The sequence below is a fragment of the Tenebrio molitor genome, chromosome 6 (assembly GCF_963966145.1).
Source record: "Tenebrio molitor chromosome 6, icTenMoli1.1, whole genome shotgun sequence".
In the NCBI taxonomy this organism is placed as follows: Eukaryota; Metazoa; Arthropoda; class Insecta; order Coleoptera; family Tenebrionidae; genus Tenebrio; species Tenebrio molitor.
Window position 1 is genome coordinate 8,789,912 of NC_091051.1, and position 14,997 is coordinate 8,804,908.

Consider the following 14,997-nt stretch of genomic DNA (forward strand, 5'->3'; position numbering starts at 1 on the left):
TACAAACAACGGTCTTATGTGACGCTTAGAATTACGGCAGACAGGATTGAAGTCATTCGATTTGATGATGAAATTGATACAATTTTCTTTACCGAATCACACCTAGATGGGTACAAACGCATAGAGCTTGAAGAAGCCAAACAGCTTGACCAAACCATACGGCCTCACCAAGCCAAGGATTTTTTTGGATTAAAATTAAAATTTAAAAGCAGCACAAGATCTCCGTTCATAATAAAGTTCAGAAAAAAAAAGAGATTTCGAGTGAGCTGACACAGCTATAAGCAATCTATTTGGGTAACAGTTTAATATCTTTCTTCTTGTGATTTAACCTTTTTGCCTTTGACTTCATCAATGAACTGACTTCATCAGACTTTATATAGTTGTGAAACTAATTTAAAAACAGGGCAAAATCCTTGAAAAACAAATTGTAACAGCTTAAGTAGGTTCTATAATTCATTCAAATTATACAAATACAAATAAATATACTTTTTGAACATACCTACCTTTAAAAACAAAGTGTGCTGAACAAGCCCATATAGTTTTCTTTTTTTAAATATACCTTAAAAACTGGCAAAATGCTTAAAAAACAAAGTGTTCTGAAGGGGCCTTCTTAGTAGTAAAGTTCCTGTTCAGAAAAACTGCGGTTCCCAATTAATAAAATAACAAACATAATTTGCTGTAATTGCACAGCTTTCCGAGGTAGAAATCCACAAAAACTGAACGTAATTTGCACAATCATTACAAGGAAAATTACAACGCAGATAAAATTTTGTACGTTTAGAGTTTGTCACATCCTCTGATAAGTTAATTTAGTTGCTCAAGTTTCATCTATTCTGATTGAATTTATGTTATATCGAGTTCCTCATTTATCGACTAAATGAGCTCTTTATTGTATTGCACAAAAGGTGAAGATTGGTTCGTTAATATACCAATTTCGATTCAATCAATAAAAACAATTTGCAAATCAATGAGAAAACAAATCATTTAAAACAAGGGAAATGCTATACATACTGGTGTAAATGAAAAGTTTGAATTTGCAGTTCACGTTCCAGCCTTTTGCTTTCTAATTTAATTTCGGGATAGTTATTTTCGAGAGGATTCGAGGCTGCGCGACGATCAAAAGCATTTTAAAAATCTTCCGGTGGTATTTGTCGAGGTCGTTAACGTGTGCAGATATGATTGCACACGTGAGAGAAGTAGGTGGGGATGAGAGAAAAAATTCCGAGTTTACTTATACCACAACTGTTTTTATTAAAAAAGTGTATATTAGGGTAACAACTTTTAGAAAATTTTGAAAGAAAATACACGAAAACTTATCAGTCATAGGATAAATATACCTCTCACATTAGTTTTACACAATATAGACTTATGTTATAATCTATGAACAGTTTGACAACATAGAAAAATATTTATTATACTATGTTACAAAATCATTTGCCTTAATTAACGATTTCAAGGCACCTTTACAAAATACAAAATAAATAAAGATCCACGATAGCAAAAATAACAATTTTTGAAAAATATTAAAATGATTGAGAAGTGCTAAGGAGAACTACTGAATATTTGGCCACGTGGATATCGTCTAAAACTAGTGGCTAAGAAGCCTTACATCAATACATTTATTTTATTGATTATATTAGTAGCAATATTACTAATTTAACATAGTACAGATATGCCACATACCGACAATTAATAAACGATCGACAGGATGAAAACAAAGTACACATTACGTAACATTTCGAAGCAAATCAACACGAAAAAGCGACAAAAACCATCCACCTTGTTACAACATAAAGCTAAAGCAATAAAATCACAAATTCATCACAAATACGTTCAGGCCTTAATCAAAATTCATCAACCGATCACAGAAGTCATTAGTCCGGAAAATAGAGTTTACGATGCAATTTGCAAAACTTAATTGGTTTAGACAATTACCTCGAAATGCATTTAATGGAGTTAAATCGAAATCAAATTGGAAATTTACTAAATTCATCATACCCATTTTGATTGAAGGCCTGGAAAATAATCCTAAAACATCACAACAGACTCAGTTGATTCGGATAAAAATGAAATAGGTGCTAATGTTGTTGTATACATTAAGTCACATCTGCAGTAGGTCTTAGACAACTTAATTCAAGTTAAAAATAGATTTAAAAACGATTATTCTGAGTATCACAGAATGGACACTACATCTAATGGCTCGTATAAAAAAGTCCTTAGATAGAGTATAATCTTAAACCCCTCTATTTGAATGGGAATCGTTAAAATTACATTAATTTGATTTAAAAATGATTTTAACGCTAAGACATGCCCGAAGAAGGATCGTCATTATCAGTACCGACAATCTTACCGTGATTCCACTTATTACTAACATTCTGATCATTCGTGTCGTCTGGAAAATTAACTTCTCCCAAATCGTCATCGATATAGTCAATATTGTCAACGTTTTTCACAAACATGGGTTCCGTATTAACAACTCGACTGCTGTATCTTTGTTCTTCCGAGTCACCTGTCACCACAGGCCGGGTCTTTCTATCACTCTCGTCTATACTTTTATTCGATACCACTTGACTGCGTCCTTTCGGATTGGTTTCAGTCTCTTCTTCGCTGCCGAGATCGTTTGGATTCAGTTTTAATTTGGCGATTCGATTCTGCACTATCTGCAAATGTTTCAGGACATAATCTTCTCCAGGAGCCAGCCGATGGGCTTTTTCTAAGCAGCTTTGCGCCTCTAAGAGTTTCCCTCTTTCCACATGGACGACACATAAATTGTGCAGACCTTGGATGTTTTCCGGATCTAATTCGAGTATTCTTCGATAGCACTGGAAAAAAGAGAGGTAACGTTATTTCCGTCTAAGTGACCCCAAGTAATGAGCTTACATTTTCGGCAGCGTCCAGATCTTTGATATTGTTAATATAAATATCTCCCAGGAGAATCAACCCCTTAACGTGGTCAGGGTGATATTTGACGAGCTGATTCAAGAACGGAGCAGCCTCTAATGGCCTTTGATCGTCAGCCAATAACAAAGCTAAATTGAAAAGCGAACTCCTGAAATCGGCTTTTAAATGGACAGCTCTCCTGAACCAATGCTCGGCTTCTTCGATATTTTTCTCGTCCATCGCCAACATTCCAAGATTAAAATGTACTCTTTCATTGTTGCCGTCCTTATCTAAAAGCTTCAACAGACGTTCTCGGGCAATTTTACGTAATTCAGGACGGCCGAATTCTTGCAAGAGAATTGCCGAATTCAAAAGAGCTTGCTCGTGTTCTGGATCGAATTCCAGAGCTTTGTCAAGGTAAGCGAGTGCTTGTGACGCTTTTCCTTGTTCCAAAAACACCACCCCAAGCTGGAATTAGACATTATGTTATGAACAAAAGCGGCAATTACAAGAGAGAAACTTACGTTATAATAAATATCAGGGTTGTTGCTGTCATACAGCAAAGCTCTTTCGTACACTTCCTGAGCTTCTTTAGTCCTATTCAGTTTGATTAGGATGTCCCCCCGGTTGATGTAGGCTTGAGTGTAGTCGGCTCTCATGCTGATGGCTTGTCTGTACAGCATGTCCGCCTCTTCCAATCTCGTCGAGTTCTTCGAGATCAAATTGGCAAGGTTGAGGAAAACGTTTAAATGATTAGGAGCGATCCTCGCTTGGTAGGACTCTCCCGGTTTCGCTTTGGGCAACAAAGATTTGGCTCTGAGATAGGCTTCTTCCGCCTCCTTAAACATTTTGAGATGGTTGAAAGTCCTGCCGACGTTGATGTGAGCTCCGACGTCGTCCTCCTGGACGCTCACCGCGGTCTCGAAGAATTTCAAAGCCTCCTCGTATTTCCCTTGGCTCTCGAGTGCGTGGCCCACATTGTTAAATAATTTGGCATTTTTCTGATTGACCCGCAGGCCGGACATAAAAATCGAGTATTCGTCCTCCCAATCCCAATTCCTCAAGTAAGTTTTCGTCCCGTGTGTTAAAAGTAAGATACTTAATAAAAACCAGGCGAGTTTCTTACTTTTTTTCTCGGCAAGGACGTTCCAACCGTACGCCACGAGCATACAAAATCCCATCGAAGGCATGTATAAGACTCTTTCAGCTATTACGAAGCCAACGGGAAAGAATAGATTCGACGCGGGCATGAAAGGAAGCGCCATTAACGCCAGACTCTGAAAACAAGAACGAGACGATATTATTCCAATAATTATATTTAAAAGTTTCATGAAAAACCGTTTGAGAAAATGTCAACCGTTATCGTTAAATGCCAACAAGGGAACGGCGACGAAGAGGAAATGAATAAACTTTATTGACCGCTCAAGAGACGACCATTCATTCGTTTGTCTAACAAACGATTGTCACTCCACGGGGAGATTAAGCTCAACTATTAAGCCTGATGATCCCTTGTAATATAATATATTTCAAACTCGCATGAACGTCGGGATTAATCGTCCAAAAAACAATTCAAACTGAATTCTTTGTAATAATAGTTACATTTCTGACTTCAACATCCTACGGAATGAGGTCAAGAAGTGCCTACTCACTAAAACGACAGCCACGATGAAATGTTCGCTAAATGAAATTTAATTTCAACGACATTCATTACATGCTACACATGCTGAAATTTTAACCGAACCCTTGCAATTTACGCTAATTCGCATGAAATTCTACATCTGCCAGGCACTTCTTCACAGAATAAAATTGACAAAGGCGTCTTTTGTTACTAATTTGTGCTAGTTAATTTGTACACGCCGATACTATTTTAGGTATTTGTAATTTGTGCTTTGCACGGTAACGTTAAAGCAGGCATAACGACGTCAACTATAAAGTGGTAATTGATTGATTATTTTTGGTGAGTTTACGATCTTTTAAAATTCCACGTTGTGTTGCGTGGCCGTTTGAAAATTCCAAAAAAACGTGAACGCACCACGGATTACGGATCAGCACTTTAAATCTAACCTTGCTTTTTGCGTTATTTGTGTTTTTACTGTGCAAGTTGACGCGAGTGGTGTGTTCACAATCGACTCTTCAACGCCAACTTTAAGGAGAAATTTAAATGAACAACCGATAGTAGGTATTTTCGCAGAAATATACTCCAGTTACTGTCAGTAGGTAGGTACCTATTATTCCTTCGCCAGTTTTACTTTACGGTGATGAGTGACGCTTCAACTTTATCAAAATTTATAACAAACTTCGCTCTTTATTATGATTAAAATGATCTGCAGAATATTGTTTGTTCACTAAGTTGTCATTTCACACAGCTGTTTTAAACCTTGTTCAAATTTTTAAATACAATAGATCGTGTAATGATCGTCGATAATGAACTCATTAAAATAGGAAAAATCTTCTCTGTTCAAATTGAATTTCTTTTTAGTTCATTATGCTGGATTGCATCGTTAATTAATGCAACTAAGACAATTTTCGAAACGCGTTTTTATCTGTTTCAGTAAAAATTAATTACGACAATTTAATGTAAGCCGGAAAAGTCGAGAGTTCAAAGGTTTCCTCAGATAACAAGTAGGTAAACAGTTTCTTTTTTTCCTTTTAAAATAACTATAAGCCTCGGATCTTTCCAAATTTTCTAAATCAAAATTTGAATATGCATTAAGTATTGGTTCATTCAAAATGATTGTGGATAAGTATGGCAACTATGTACGAAAATTTATGTGGCAACTGTGTCGGTAAGATAGAGTTGACATTTCTTTGACAGTTCATAGTCGAGTAATTTTGAAAATTGTCAAGTTAATGTGCAATGTTATAAAAAAATCAAATGCAAGCATATGAAATGCCATACAAATGTCAACTCTGTCCTACCCACACACCCAGATAAATTTTTGTACATATAATTGTCCGTTTACTCTAAGGTTATATTGGGGCCGTAAAAGTAGTTACCTCCTAATAAGCTGCCCCTTTGTGTGGGTTTCAGAAGCCACGCGCCCCTGCAATAAATCAAATTTTAAAAGCTGTTGGGTGGATGTACAAGGTCCGGTTTAAGGGAGAATGTTTAGTTTTATTATTTTCTGAACCGAAGTATATGGTACCCTGATTAATTCACTGGTCTCCTTAATAGGATTAGAACACCCCTTGTGACTAGACCTTCATAGCTTATTTTTCAACATAATCTTCAAAAACGAAAATTTATAAATTGCAATTCATATTTCGACAAATTTGCCTCAGTCCCACTCTGAACGAAACAACCAGCCGGGTTTACCTGCTGTTTACAATCACAAAATGTTTTCTATTGTAGACAAATCAACTTTTACACAATGGAATAATTCTACGGCCCCAATATAACCTTAGAGTAAACGGACAATTACCTACTTACCCTACTTTTCCACAATCATTTTGAATCACTCAATAAATGATTGTCGGGTAAAGCCAGCTTTGAAAAAAAATATTACTGTGCCGCCTTTTTGAAACAGATGCCTAATCTGAATTCGTTATTCAGCGTCATTTCTGACATTGACGTTTTGTTGGCACTTTTAAGTCGAGTTTTCGTTCTATATATTCGTTTTATCGAAGCTAATCAGTAATCAGTTAATAAACACCAAAAATCTGTATTTTTTTAAAATTTAGTTGTTACTTTCCAAATGGAAGGTTTATTAATGGTAAATTGACATATTCATTATCTGATTATAAAAATAAATTCCGGCCAAAATATCCAGACAACATTCAAGATTGTTCTTTATTAACTCACATTGGACGAATTGTGAACAGGTTTTTAACAACTGGAACAGTTAGCAAGGGTAAATCATCAGGATGGTCACCAATATCTGATGAAATTATCGAGGATTTGAGAGAAAGGGTGGAAGAGACTCCACAAATATCCGTAGCCTGTTTATCTCAACAATCTGGTGTACAATCTGTGTTGCGTATGTTGATAAATAAATTTAAGATCTTACTGAAAAACCTGCACGACCTATTTCTCCTGAAAAACACTGTTATTTATGTTGGAAGAAAAGATGTAGTCAATACTATATACGACAGTTCAGTCTAGGTCGTATTTATCACTAAGCATAAAACAAGAAATGTCAGATAAAAAGGCAGTATTGTATAGTGGCACACAGAGACAAGGAGGTGTTCTCAACATTTATCTGTTAAGATTTGGTCTCGTTACAATTATTGAATATAGGTACACTGTGTGGCAGTATGATGGGAGGACTGTTCCCCTGTTGATGGTGTTACTGTTGATATTAAATATACTAACGTTAGCGGGAGCAAAACACAGTTGAAACTTATCTCAGGTTAAAAGCCAACAACCTAACCTAAAAATGTGACATTCAGTGTGAAGAAGGTAAAACCGTCATTATTTATGTTTAAGCCTGTGTTAAATTTAATAGGGAACTAACATTTATCAGATGAAAAATAAATACGAGCAGCAATAGTAAATGCCGAGAGGTCAAGAAAAAGTGACCTGGTGCTTGCTCTTGTCCCTCTCAAATTATACATAACAAAGATAATTTATTCAGCAAACAAGGCGTGGAGTAGTTGTTTCTTTTGGAAAACAATTTTTGTAGAACTAACTAATTGGAATGTTCTTGGTTTTCTTTGTACGACACAATGGTTTTTACTGTAGAGTAGAAATCTGTTATGTTATATTTTAGTATGTAATATCATTAGAGATGTTTAAAAGAATATCAACAGGAATTTCCAGAACACGCGGTTGACTACAAATTATTTCAAACGTCGTGTCAAAGTATTTCGTGAAACGGTGACGACGAGTGGATGGACGACCAGCAATACGCATTTCAAAAACGATTCAATGAGTTAGGGTCGTAATAGAAAATGACTCGAAAACTTCAATTCGTCACTTCAACAAATAAAGGTATCTTTAGGAACGTGTCATGCAATATCACACAAAAATTTGCATCTTTATCCTTGTTGACTAACTGCATTTCAAGAGCTAATCCCAGCTAACCTGCCTCAACGTTTACGATTCATCGAATAGTTCTTACATAATGACGAATTGACGACAATATTCTCAAATTAAGTTTTTTTAAAGGATGGGGCGTGGTTTCATAAAGCTGAATTTATTAATTTTCAGAATATGAGAACGGAAAAGCTTCATAAATACCTACATTAAAACTTCTTTACATTCAGATAAGGTAGGTTCAGGAAAAAATGTTACAATAACTATTTGCAACAAGATTTGCACTTTGCATGGCACTCATAGAACTCTGGCAATGTTATGACATTTTTGATAATCGTCTTATAAGTCGTAATATAGCAATTGCCTTTGATCCACGATCTTGTATCTTGATGGTCGTACCTCAAAAACTCTACAATTCCAGTCACAGTTAGTACCTACATAGATGATGTGAAATTAAAACGCAGAAAACCAATCACAATCAATTCAAATATTGTTATTTGCGTTTATAATTTATTTATACGTAATTTTTTCTATTGTGCGAAAAGCAAAAGCCACATACGTATTATGATTAAAACGATGATGAATGTGAGGTTATGTATTTGAATGTGAAAGTACATCGACTAAAAGGACGACCTGCCTTTGTAAAAAAAGACATAAAACTACGCCTGCTTCACCAGATTTTTTTTAAATACTCGATACAACAGCATAATGTCTAGACAATGAACGAGACAACTTTCTTTCTTGGGGCGGTTGTAGCGGACAAAGTAATCCCGAACATTATTCAGCAAATTATAGATTAAGGAGTTAGCCCGTACGTTGCTACGTTTAGAATTGGGTGGGTTTAGTGGTGCGATCCTTTTCTGTGGAAATTGCGGTTGGGTTGTGCATTCTAATCCGGGAGTGCTGATACAGGACTACAAGAACTACCCTACAAGAATATCTTCTCGTTAGGAAGGTGTGATGTTGCAAATCGTGACTGTGCTATTTGCAACAAACGTGTCAGATTTATTTATGTGTTTATGTGGGTCATTACGCTAAACGCAATACCAGTCCGGTTCTGCTGTTTGATCCATGATTTTGGTGGAAGTGTGTGCTTAAATTCATGCGACCGCAGCTAATGTTACACGCTTTTGACACCTATTGACTAGATTAGTTAAGTGTCAGATAATTGATAAATGAATCGACAAGCCAGAAAATTGGGCTTCACATGTCCGTAAAAAATGGTACTTGTTACGGAGTTCATATTATGTAAAATTGGAGTAGATTACCCTAACAGAACCCGCTGCATTGATCTATTTCATAATTTGCATACAGGACGCCTCTATTTGTAACAGAGAGTATAATCAGCTCCAGGCGCCACACAGTTCACCAACAAAGCAATAAATTACGGTTATCGCGTTTTGTCTATTACAAAATTCGTCTCTATCAAAAATACCGCCGGCGGCAATCTTGATAAAGCCAGATAAATTCTTTGATTCCATAATTTGCATAAGCGTTTGAACTGATACACCACGTCCCCTTATGTTGTAGTAAATCAAGTTTGCGCTTAAGTCGAGCGAGTTCTTCCGGTTGGTACGTACCTAAGGGAATTTACTTTTTAATTAACAGCACCGAGACTGTCTGGAGTGTCGGAAAGTATGAAAAGTTTACAGCGAATGAGAATCGTCAGTAAGAAGCGAAAGATATGACTTTAATAAGCCGTTCGTTAAACGCCAGCGTCAAGTAGGTATGTCTGTATAGTTTCGGTTATTAAATGCGCTAAACGTGGAAAGAAAATGGCGAGGACTGAATTAATCTCATATTTACGTAAATGGAAATTTGCGTCTTACCATGAGAATGACGACGCGCTGTTGTCGGTTCTCCGTGGTGTAGGCCGTGATGAAGAGGGCCATGCAGAAGGTGTACGCGGCAAGGGTGGCGAGGTTCCTCGTGTCGACGAAAGACTCGACCAAGGGGATGGTCCCCATCGTCCAGTCGCAGCACAAGTTGCACGGGAACAAAAGCAGCCAAAGATTGACGCTAATTAAATAATGGTAGGTCAGCTGCCTGGCCGGAGTAGGTGCAACAGATGCGGGATTATCAAACCTCGTAAAAACCGGCAACTGTGAGCCCATTATCTGCAAGCGCGCCAGTAAAAGACATAAAGTAGTGGCCGAGAGGACGAGCAGCCTCTTGGTCGCTTCGCTTGACCACGGTAAGTGGTACGAAGACTTGGCCGTTATGGCCGCCTTTACGACGTGTTTTATCTCTGGAAGACGCACCTGAAAATGTCGTAAACAACGTTGTTATTGCGTTTTGTACGCGCTAATGTTTTATTTACCTTCTGGGTTACAAATATTTCATAAGCTGCACACACGCCTGCTACTGTGATTCCTTGTTCTTTACAAAGCATCGCCGTTGCTATAGACAGCATGGAAAATGAAAGGTATTTCCACCCTGCAAAATTAACGAGGCCGTGTTAGAAAGTACACTACCTGACACATTTTTAATTTGAGCATCTCCCGTGTACAAGTTATTTTAATTAAATTCATTATGCACCTGCTGGGAACGGAACTGAATTAAAATTAAACAATAAACACATCATAAACATTCCGCACCAAAACATCTAGTTAGAGAGCTTCCAATAGAATAACAATGAGTGTAAAATAGCTTAGTTTCAAAAATGGAAATAAAACACGAAATTTACTTGTTTTGTTCGAAGTTCTGAAAGTGCACTAGGATGCAGGAATATCAATACAAATATTTCTAATTTCCAATTTTAACAACACACTCGTAAGCTTTGGTGTGATGGACGCTGGTTTTTTAACGAACACTGCTATCAAGCGCTCGTGTTGACTTCAAGGAAGTCAGAAAGACAGTCGGTTCCGTATCAGAGGAACTAATGAAAATTAAGATCAAAGAATGTTTATTAGAGGTAAATATTAAAGTTTCAGAGTTGTTGGTCCAAAACAGTCCCTAATTAACAATTATTTGTATTGTCGTTTCAACAAAATTCATAAAGGTGCGGTATTTTCATACAAAATAAAAAGTGACATCTCCAATTTGCTTGTGAACTTATAACGAATGCACGAAGGTGACACTGCTCACTCAAAAAAAATATTTTTTTCTCATTTTTACTACGTCCCATCAACATCAACGTAACATTTAGAATGATCTTAAAGTTTTTGTAACGCTTTAAAAATCTGTCTGAAAAGTGATCATAGAGGGCGGCAGACTTCGCCTCCATTTTAGTATCTAGAAAATCTTCGATTTAAAAATGGCTCTTTTTTTAAATTTTTCAATTAGCAGAAGTCGTTAAGAGTTAGATCTGGGCTGTATGGTGGATGACTGGCTTCTTCAAATCCTGCTTTACAACTGTATGAACTGGTCCATTATTGTAAAGCGGCAAAATCCCTCTCTGAAGTTAAGCTCATCGATACTGGTTTATGAGCTATGTATTGCTATTCCTTGGGTAATTTTAATTTTAGAATATAAGCAGTTATTGCTTCCATAGGATTTCTTGATATACACAATTTAAACTTTAAACTGTTGGTAGGTAATATCTGTTCACGTTGGGAAGAACAGCTGTGGTGCAAATGACTGCCCTCTTACTATGACAACTCATATAGTTCTCCCAGAGCTGCAGCGGTTTTATGGCAGGGTACCATTGTATAAACGTTAACAACACCGACAATAGGTTTAAACCGCAAGTACAACCCCTAATCGTAAATTCGTCCAAGTACTACCCTGTAAACTGACAGGTATAGAACGAAAATGATGATTGACAGGGGTCTGTTTATGTCGCGTATCGGCATCTCAACAGACGTAATAATTACTATTGCCCTGCCATAAAACCGCTGCAGCTCTGGGAGAACTATATGAAAGTTAATGCCAAATGTGTGCGATTTGCCCCACGTGAACAGGTTATATCTACAGGTGTCCCAAAATTGGCGTACAAACTACTTACTACCTTATCGAGGATGTTTAAATGTACATGAAAAAATATGGAAAAAATGTTTCCGACAAAAAAATCAATTATTTTTATTATTATTATTAACGGCAATACAATGTAAACAAAGATATATTCGTACATCATTACCTTGCAATGTTACCGTAGTGGATTTAAAATTTTTTTTTCGATTTCCAAAGCTTCTAAATTCTCTATTATGCAGGATTAGATATTGGTAGTGAGTGATCTTGTACTTTGTGATAATATGTACGATTAGACGTAGCTGTCATTTCATACATATATTTCAAAATAATTGACCTGTTAAGTGCCACTTTCAAAGACCACCAAATCAGCAAATAAGTCCAACAGAATTTTTTTAACATTTTCTTGGCGTTTACGGTAATCTCTTCTACACCGTAGTGCGCCGTTAGTACGCCATTTTTGGGACACCCTGTATTATGTGTTCAGAATATTAGACAAAAAATCATCTGGCAATGATCTTAAAACAAATAAGAATGAACCGCAAGATCAAAGCTAAAAAAATATGAGCAGATCTTAATTAACATTTTACTGCTGGAAATTTTGATTTGTCATGTGTTATCGGCAACTTTGACAAGCTAACGGTTTTATTTTATTTAAAATAACAAATATTTTAACATTGACAGCTGCTGAGCAATCATGACGTTCTAACATGTTACCATCTGTGGCTAATCACGGCCTGCTCTAATCCCTTTTATTTTTGGCCGCATGGTATAAGAAAAAGTTTTAAAAGGTCTTTATAAATAAATTAATGTGTTGGAATATTTCTAATGTGATTCTTGAACATGTTCTGTACATTTTTGCTGTAAAATGTGAATATAAAATGACTGCTTAAAGGTGTTCAACCACTGCGTGAAGAGTTTTTTTTTTTGGTAATTTTGTCTTTTTTTACTATGTAGCGAATAGGTGATTTAATACCGGGTGACTATAAATGAATGTGCCTTTTTTCATGGGTTGGTAATACGAGAGATAATAAATAAGAGAAAGTAGGCTCGATCCTGGTTTCTAGGGGAGTTTTTGAGAGTTAGATTTCAATTGGCAACCTGGTTGCTACAGACTTTGTGAAGTAAATGCAAGCAAATCTAAATAGTTAACATACTTAATATTTATACTCAGGAAGCATCTTTACAATGAACGATTTTATTTAAATGCAGATAATGAAAATTTTGACAATAACAGTGCAGCCAGTAGAGAATCGACAAATGCCCCTGAACCAGGATGTAGCCAAGTCTATTTAAACTAATTTTAGGTAATACTATTGGTGGTTCTGCTGTCAATTCCTTTTTAATGTGATAGTTTACATATTTACATTTTATTTATTATTATTTATTAATACATGAAATGTCAAAATGACGTTTTGTACGCCAATGTACTGCTAATTAAGATATCAGGTTTGCCAAAGTATTTTTTTAAATGCTCCCAACTTAAGAAAAAAACTCCTTGATTATAGTCCTACAGAAACTCTTGTGGAATTCGGCTTTGGTTGTAAATTTAACAACAACCGAAGAATAAGATTTTATTATCAAGTAATAACCGTTGTCATAAATACAACTACCACTACCTGTAACATCCCTGCCTGAAGCTAACATTGCGAATCCCAAACTGACAACCCTCATTAGCATTTATCAGTAGGATTATTGCTGCAGCATAAAATTTTATTTTTCAAGTGACAAACATAAATTTACAACCAAAGTCGAATTCCATTCAGTACCTACTGGAGTAGCTTTCGGTTGTTGACGACTTCACGCTGACAGTTGATTGTTTCTTTGTACCGTTGATTTTTATATCGAGCCATCAAATTAATTTGTAATCGAGTCATCCATGAATTTGATTCCGTATGTCTTTTACGATTGATATGTCGAGATCTAACCTGTGTTTCGCGCTGTGATTATTATTGGAGCGTGGAGTTCAAGAAACGACATACGATTTCGGATTCATGGATAACTCGATTACAAATTAATTTCATCCCTCTTTACATACATAACCTACAATTTTGTTGCTGTTGATTTCACGTCAAATATCTCTCAAAAGACGTATCCGGTTGCAGTATTGCGAACAGCCGAATAACAAAATGCTCTTAATTGTATTGCCAATTTAAACAGTTCTTTTTGATCACCCGGTAGCACTCAAGCTGTTTTCCCAAAGATGAATGTAAAACTACATAAAGCTGAAGAACTTGAAGAAGCTTCATTAAATGATTTGCCACTGTCTATACACCAAATTTACGGTTCATAGAACATGTCCAGATTGTGTTTAGGAGACCAATACTCTGACAAATATAAATTTATTTGCTACTCACAGCTCATTATTTGGATCAAATAACATTTATGCTTCAATGACTTTGCGGAAAGATGAAGATGAAGCTTTCACTTTTTACTTTTACTTTTAATTTCTGAATCAAGTAAAAAAACATTTTGGTAATTACTCTTACATATGGATACACCGTAGACGCATCTTTCCTTTTTTAATTGCAAAATTCCCCAAATCTGCAATTTAAAATAGTTTACAACTTATTCCTATTTAGAAAGTGGAAACAGTTTGGCAACAGTCTGTCTCATATTAAAAAATCCTTTTAGTTTTGAGAGATTTTATTGACCATTTTATTAAACACATTGTGAACCCATCACTATACTCTATAAGCTATCAAACGCTAATTACAATAAAACCCTAATTTAAACTTTACAACTAGAAAATATTAAGTACTTTAAATCAGGCAATGTGGACGTTAAGTGGAGGAACTTAAACTAAATTAGTGTTCGAAACTGATCATTTCAGCTTTCAAACGACCACCTTACATTTCACTACGACTAATTAGTCAACTTAAAATTCAAAGAGACGATTAAAACCATATGGATTTTAGCGTTGAAAAGGAATCCCGACAAGGTATATCGAATCTCTCTGATCGTACCCAGATAGTTTGTGCATTCCCAATGAATTTACCACAAGGATTTTCATCTGTTTGCAATTGTGCAGATCTGTTACGTGCCTTTCACCAATGTTTCCTACCCTGCGTATCAACGAAAATTAAAATTATTGTGCCAACGAGAAAGCAAAAAGTAACAAATTTCTTGCAATTGTACCCTTTCGAAATTCCTGGTAATAATAATTGTGAGTGTCGTGACGAAGCACTTGCCTGTATTTCTTAACTTTACGTTTCTTTTAATAAGTTTTCTTT

The 14,997-nt window shown here is 35.9% G+C and overlaps 1 protein-coding gene across 1 annotated transcript in view; it reads right to left on the bottom strand.

Moving 5' to 3' along the window:
- Nucleotides 1-1,226: 1,226 nt before the first annotated feature.
- Nucleotides 1,227-14,997, bottom strand: part of LOC138132762 (protein O-mannosyl-transferase Tmtc3-like) — a 37,675-nt gene continuing 23,904 nt past the window's right edge. The window contains exons 5-9 of the mRNA XM_069050380.1: nucleotides 10,176-10,291; nucleotides 9,685-10,116; nucleotides 3,405-4,157; nucleotides 2,881-3,348; nucleotides 1,227-2,822 (exon numbers count right to left, since the gene is read on the bottom strand). Of these exons, the coding sequence (XP_068906481.1) occupies nucleotides 2,301-2,822; nucleotides 2,881-3,348; nucleotides 3,405-4,157; nucleotides 9,685-10,116; nucleotides 10,176-10,291 (2,291 nt within the window). The 3' untranslated portion in view covers nucleotides 1,227-2,300. The remainder of the gene's footprint in view (nucleotides 2,823-2,880; nucleotides 3,349-3,404; nucleotides 4,158-9,684; nucleotides 10,117-10,175; nucleotides 10,292-14,997) is intronic.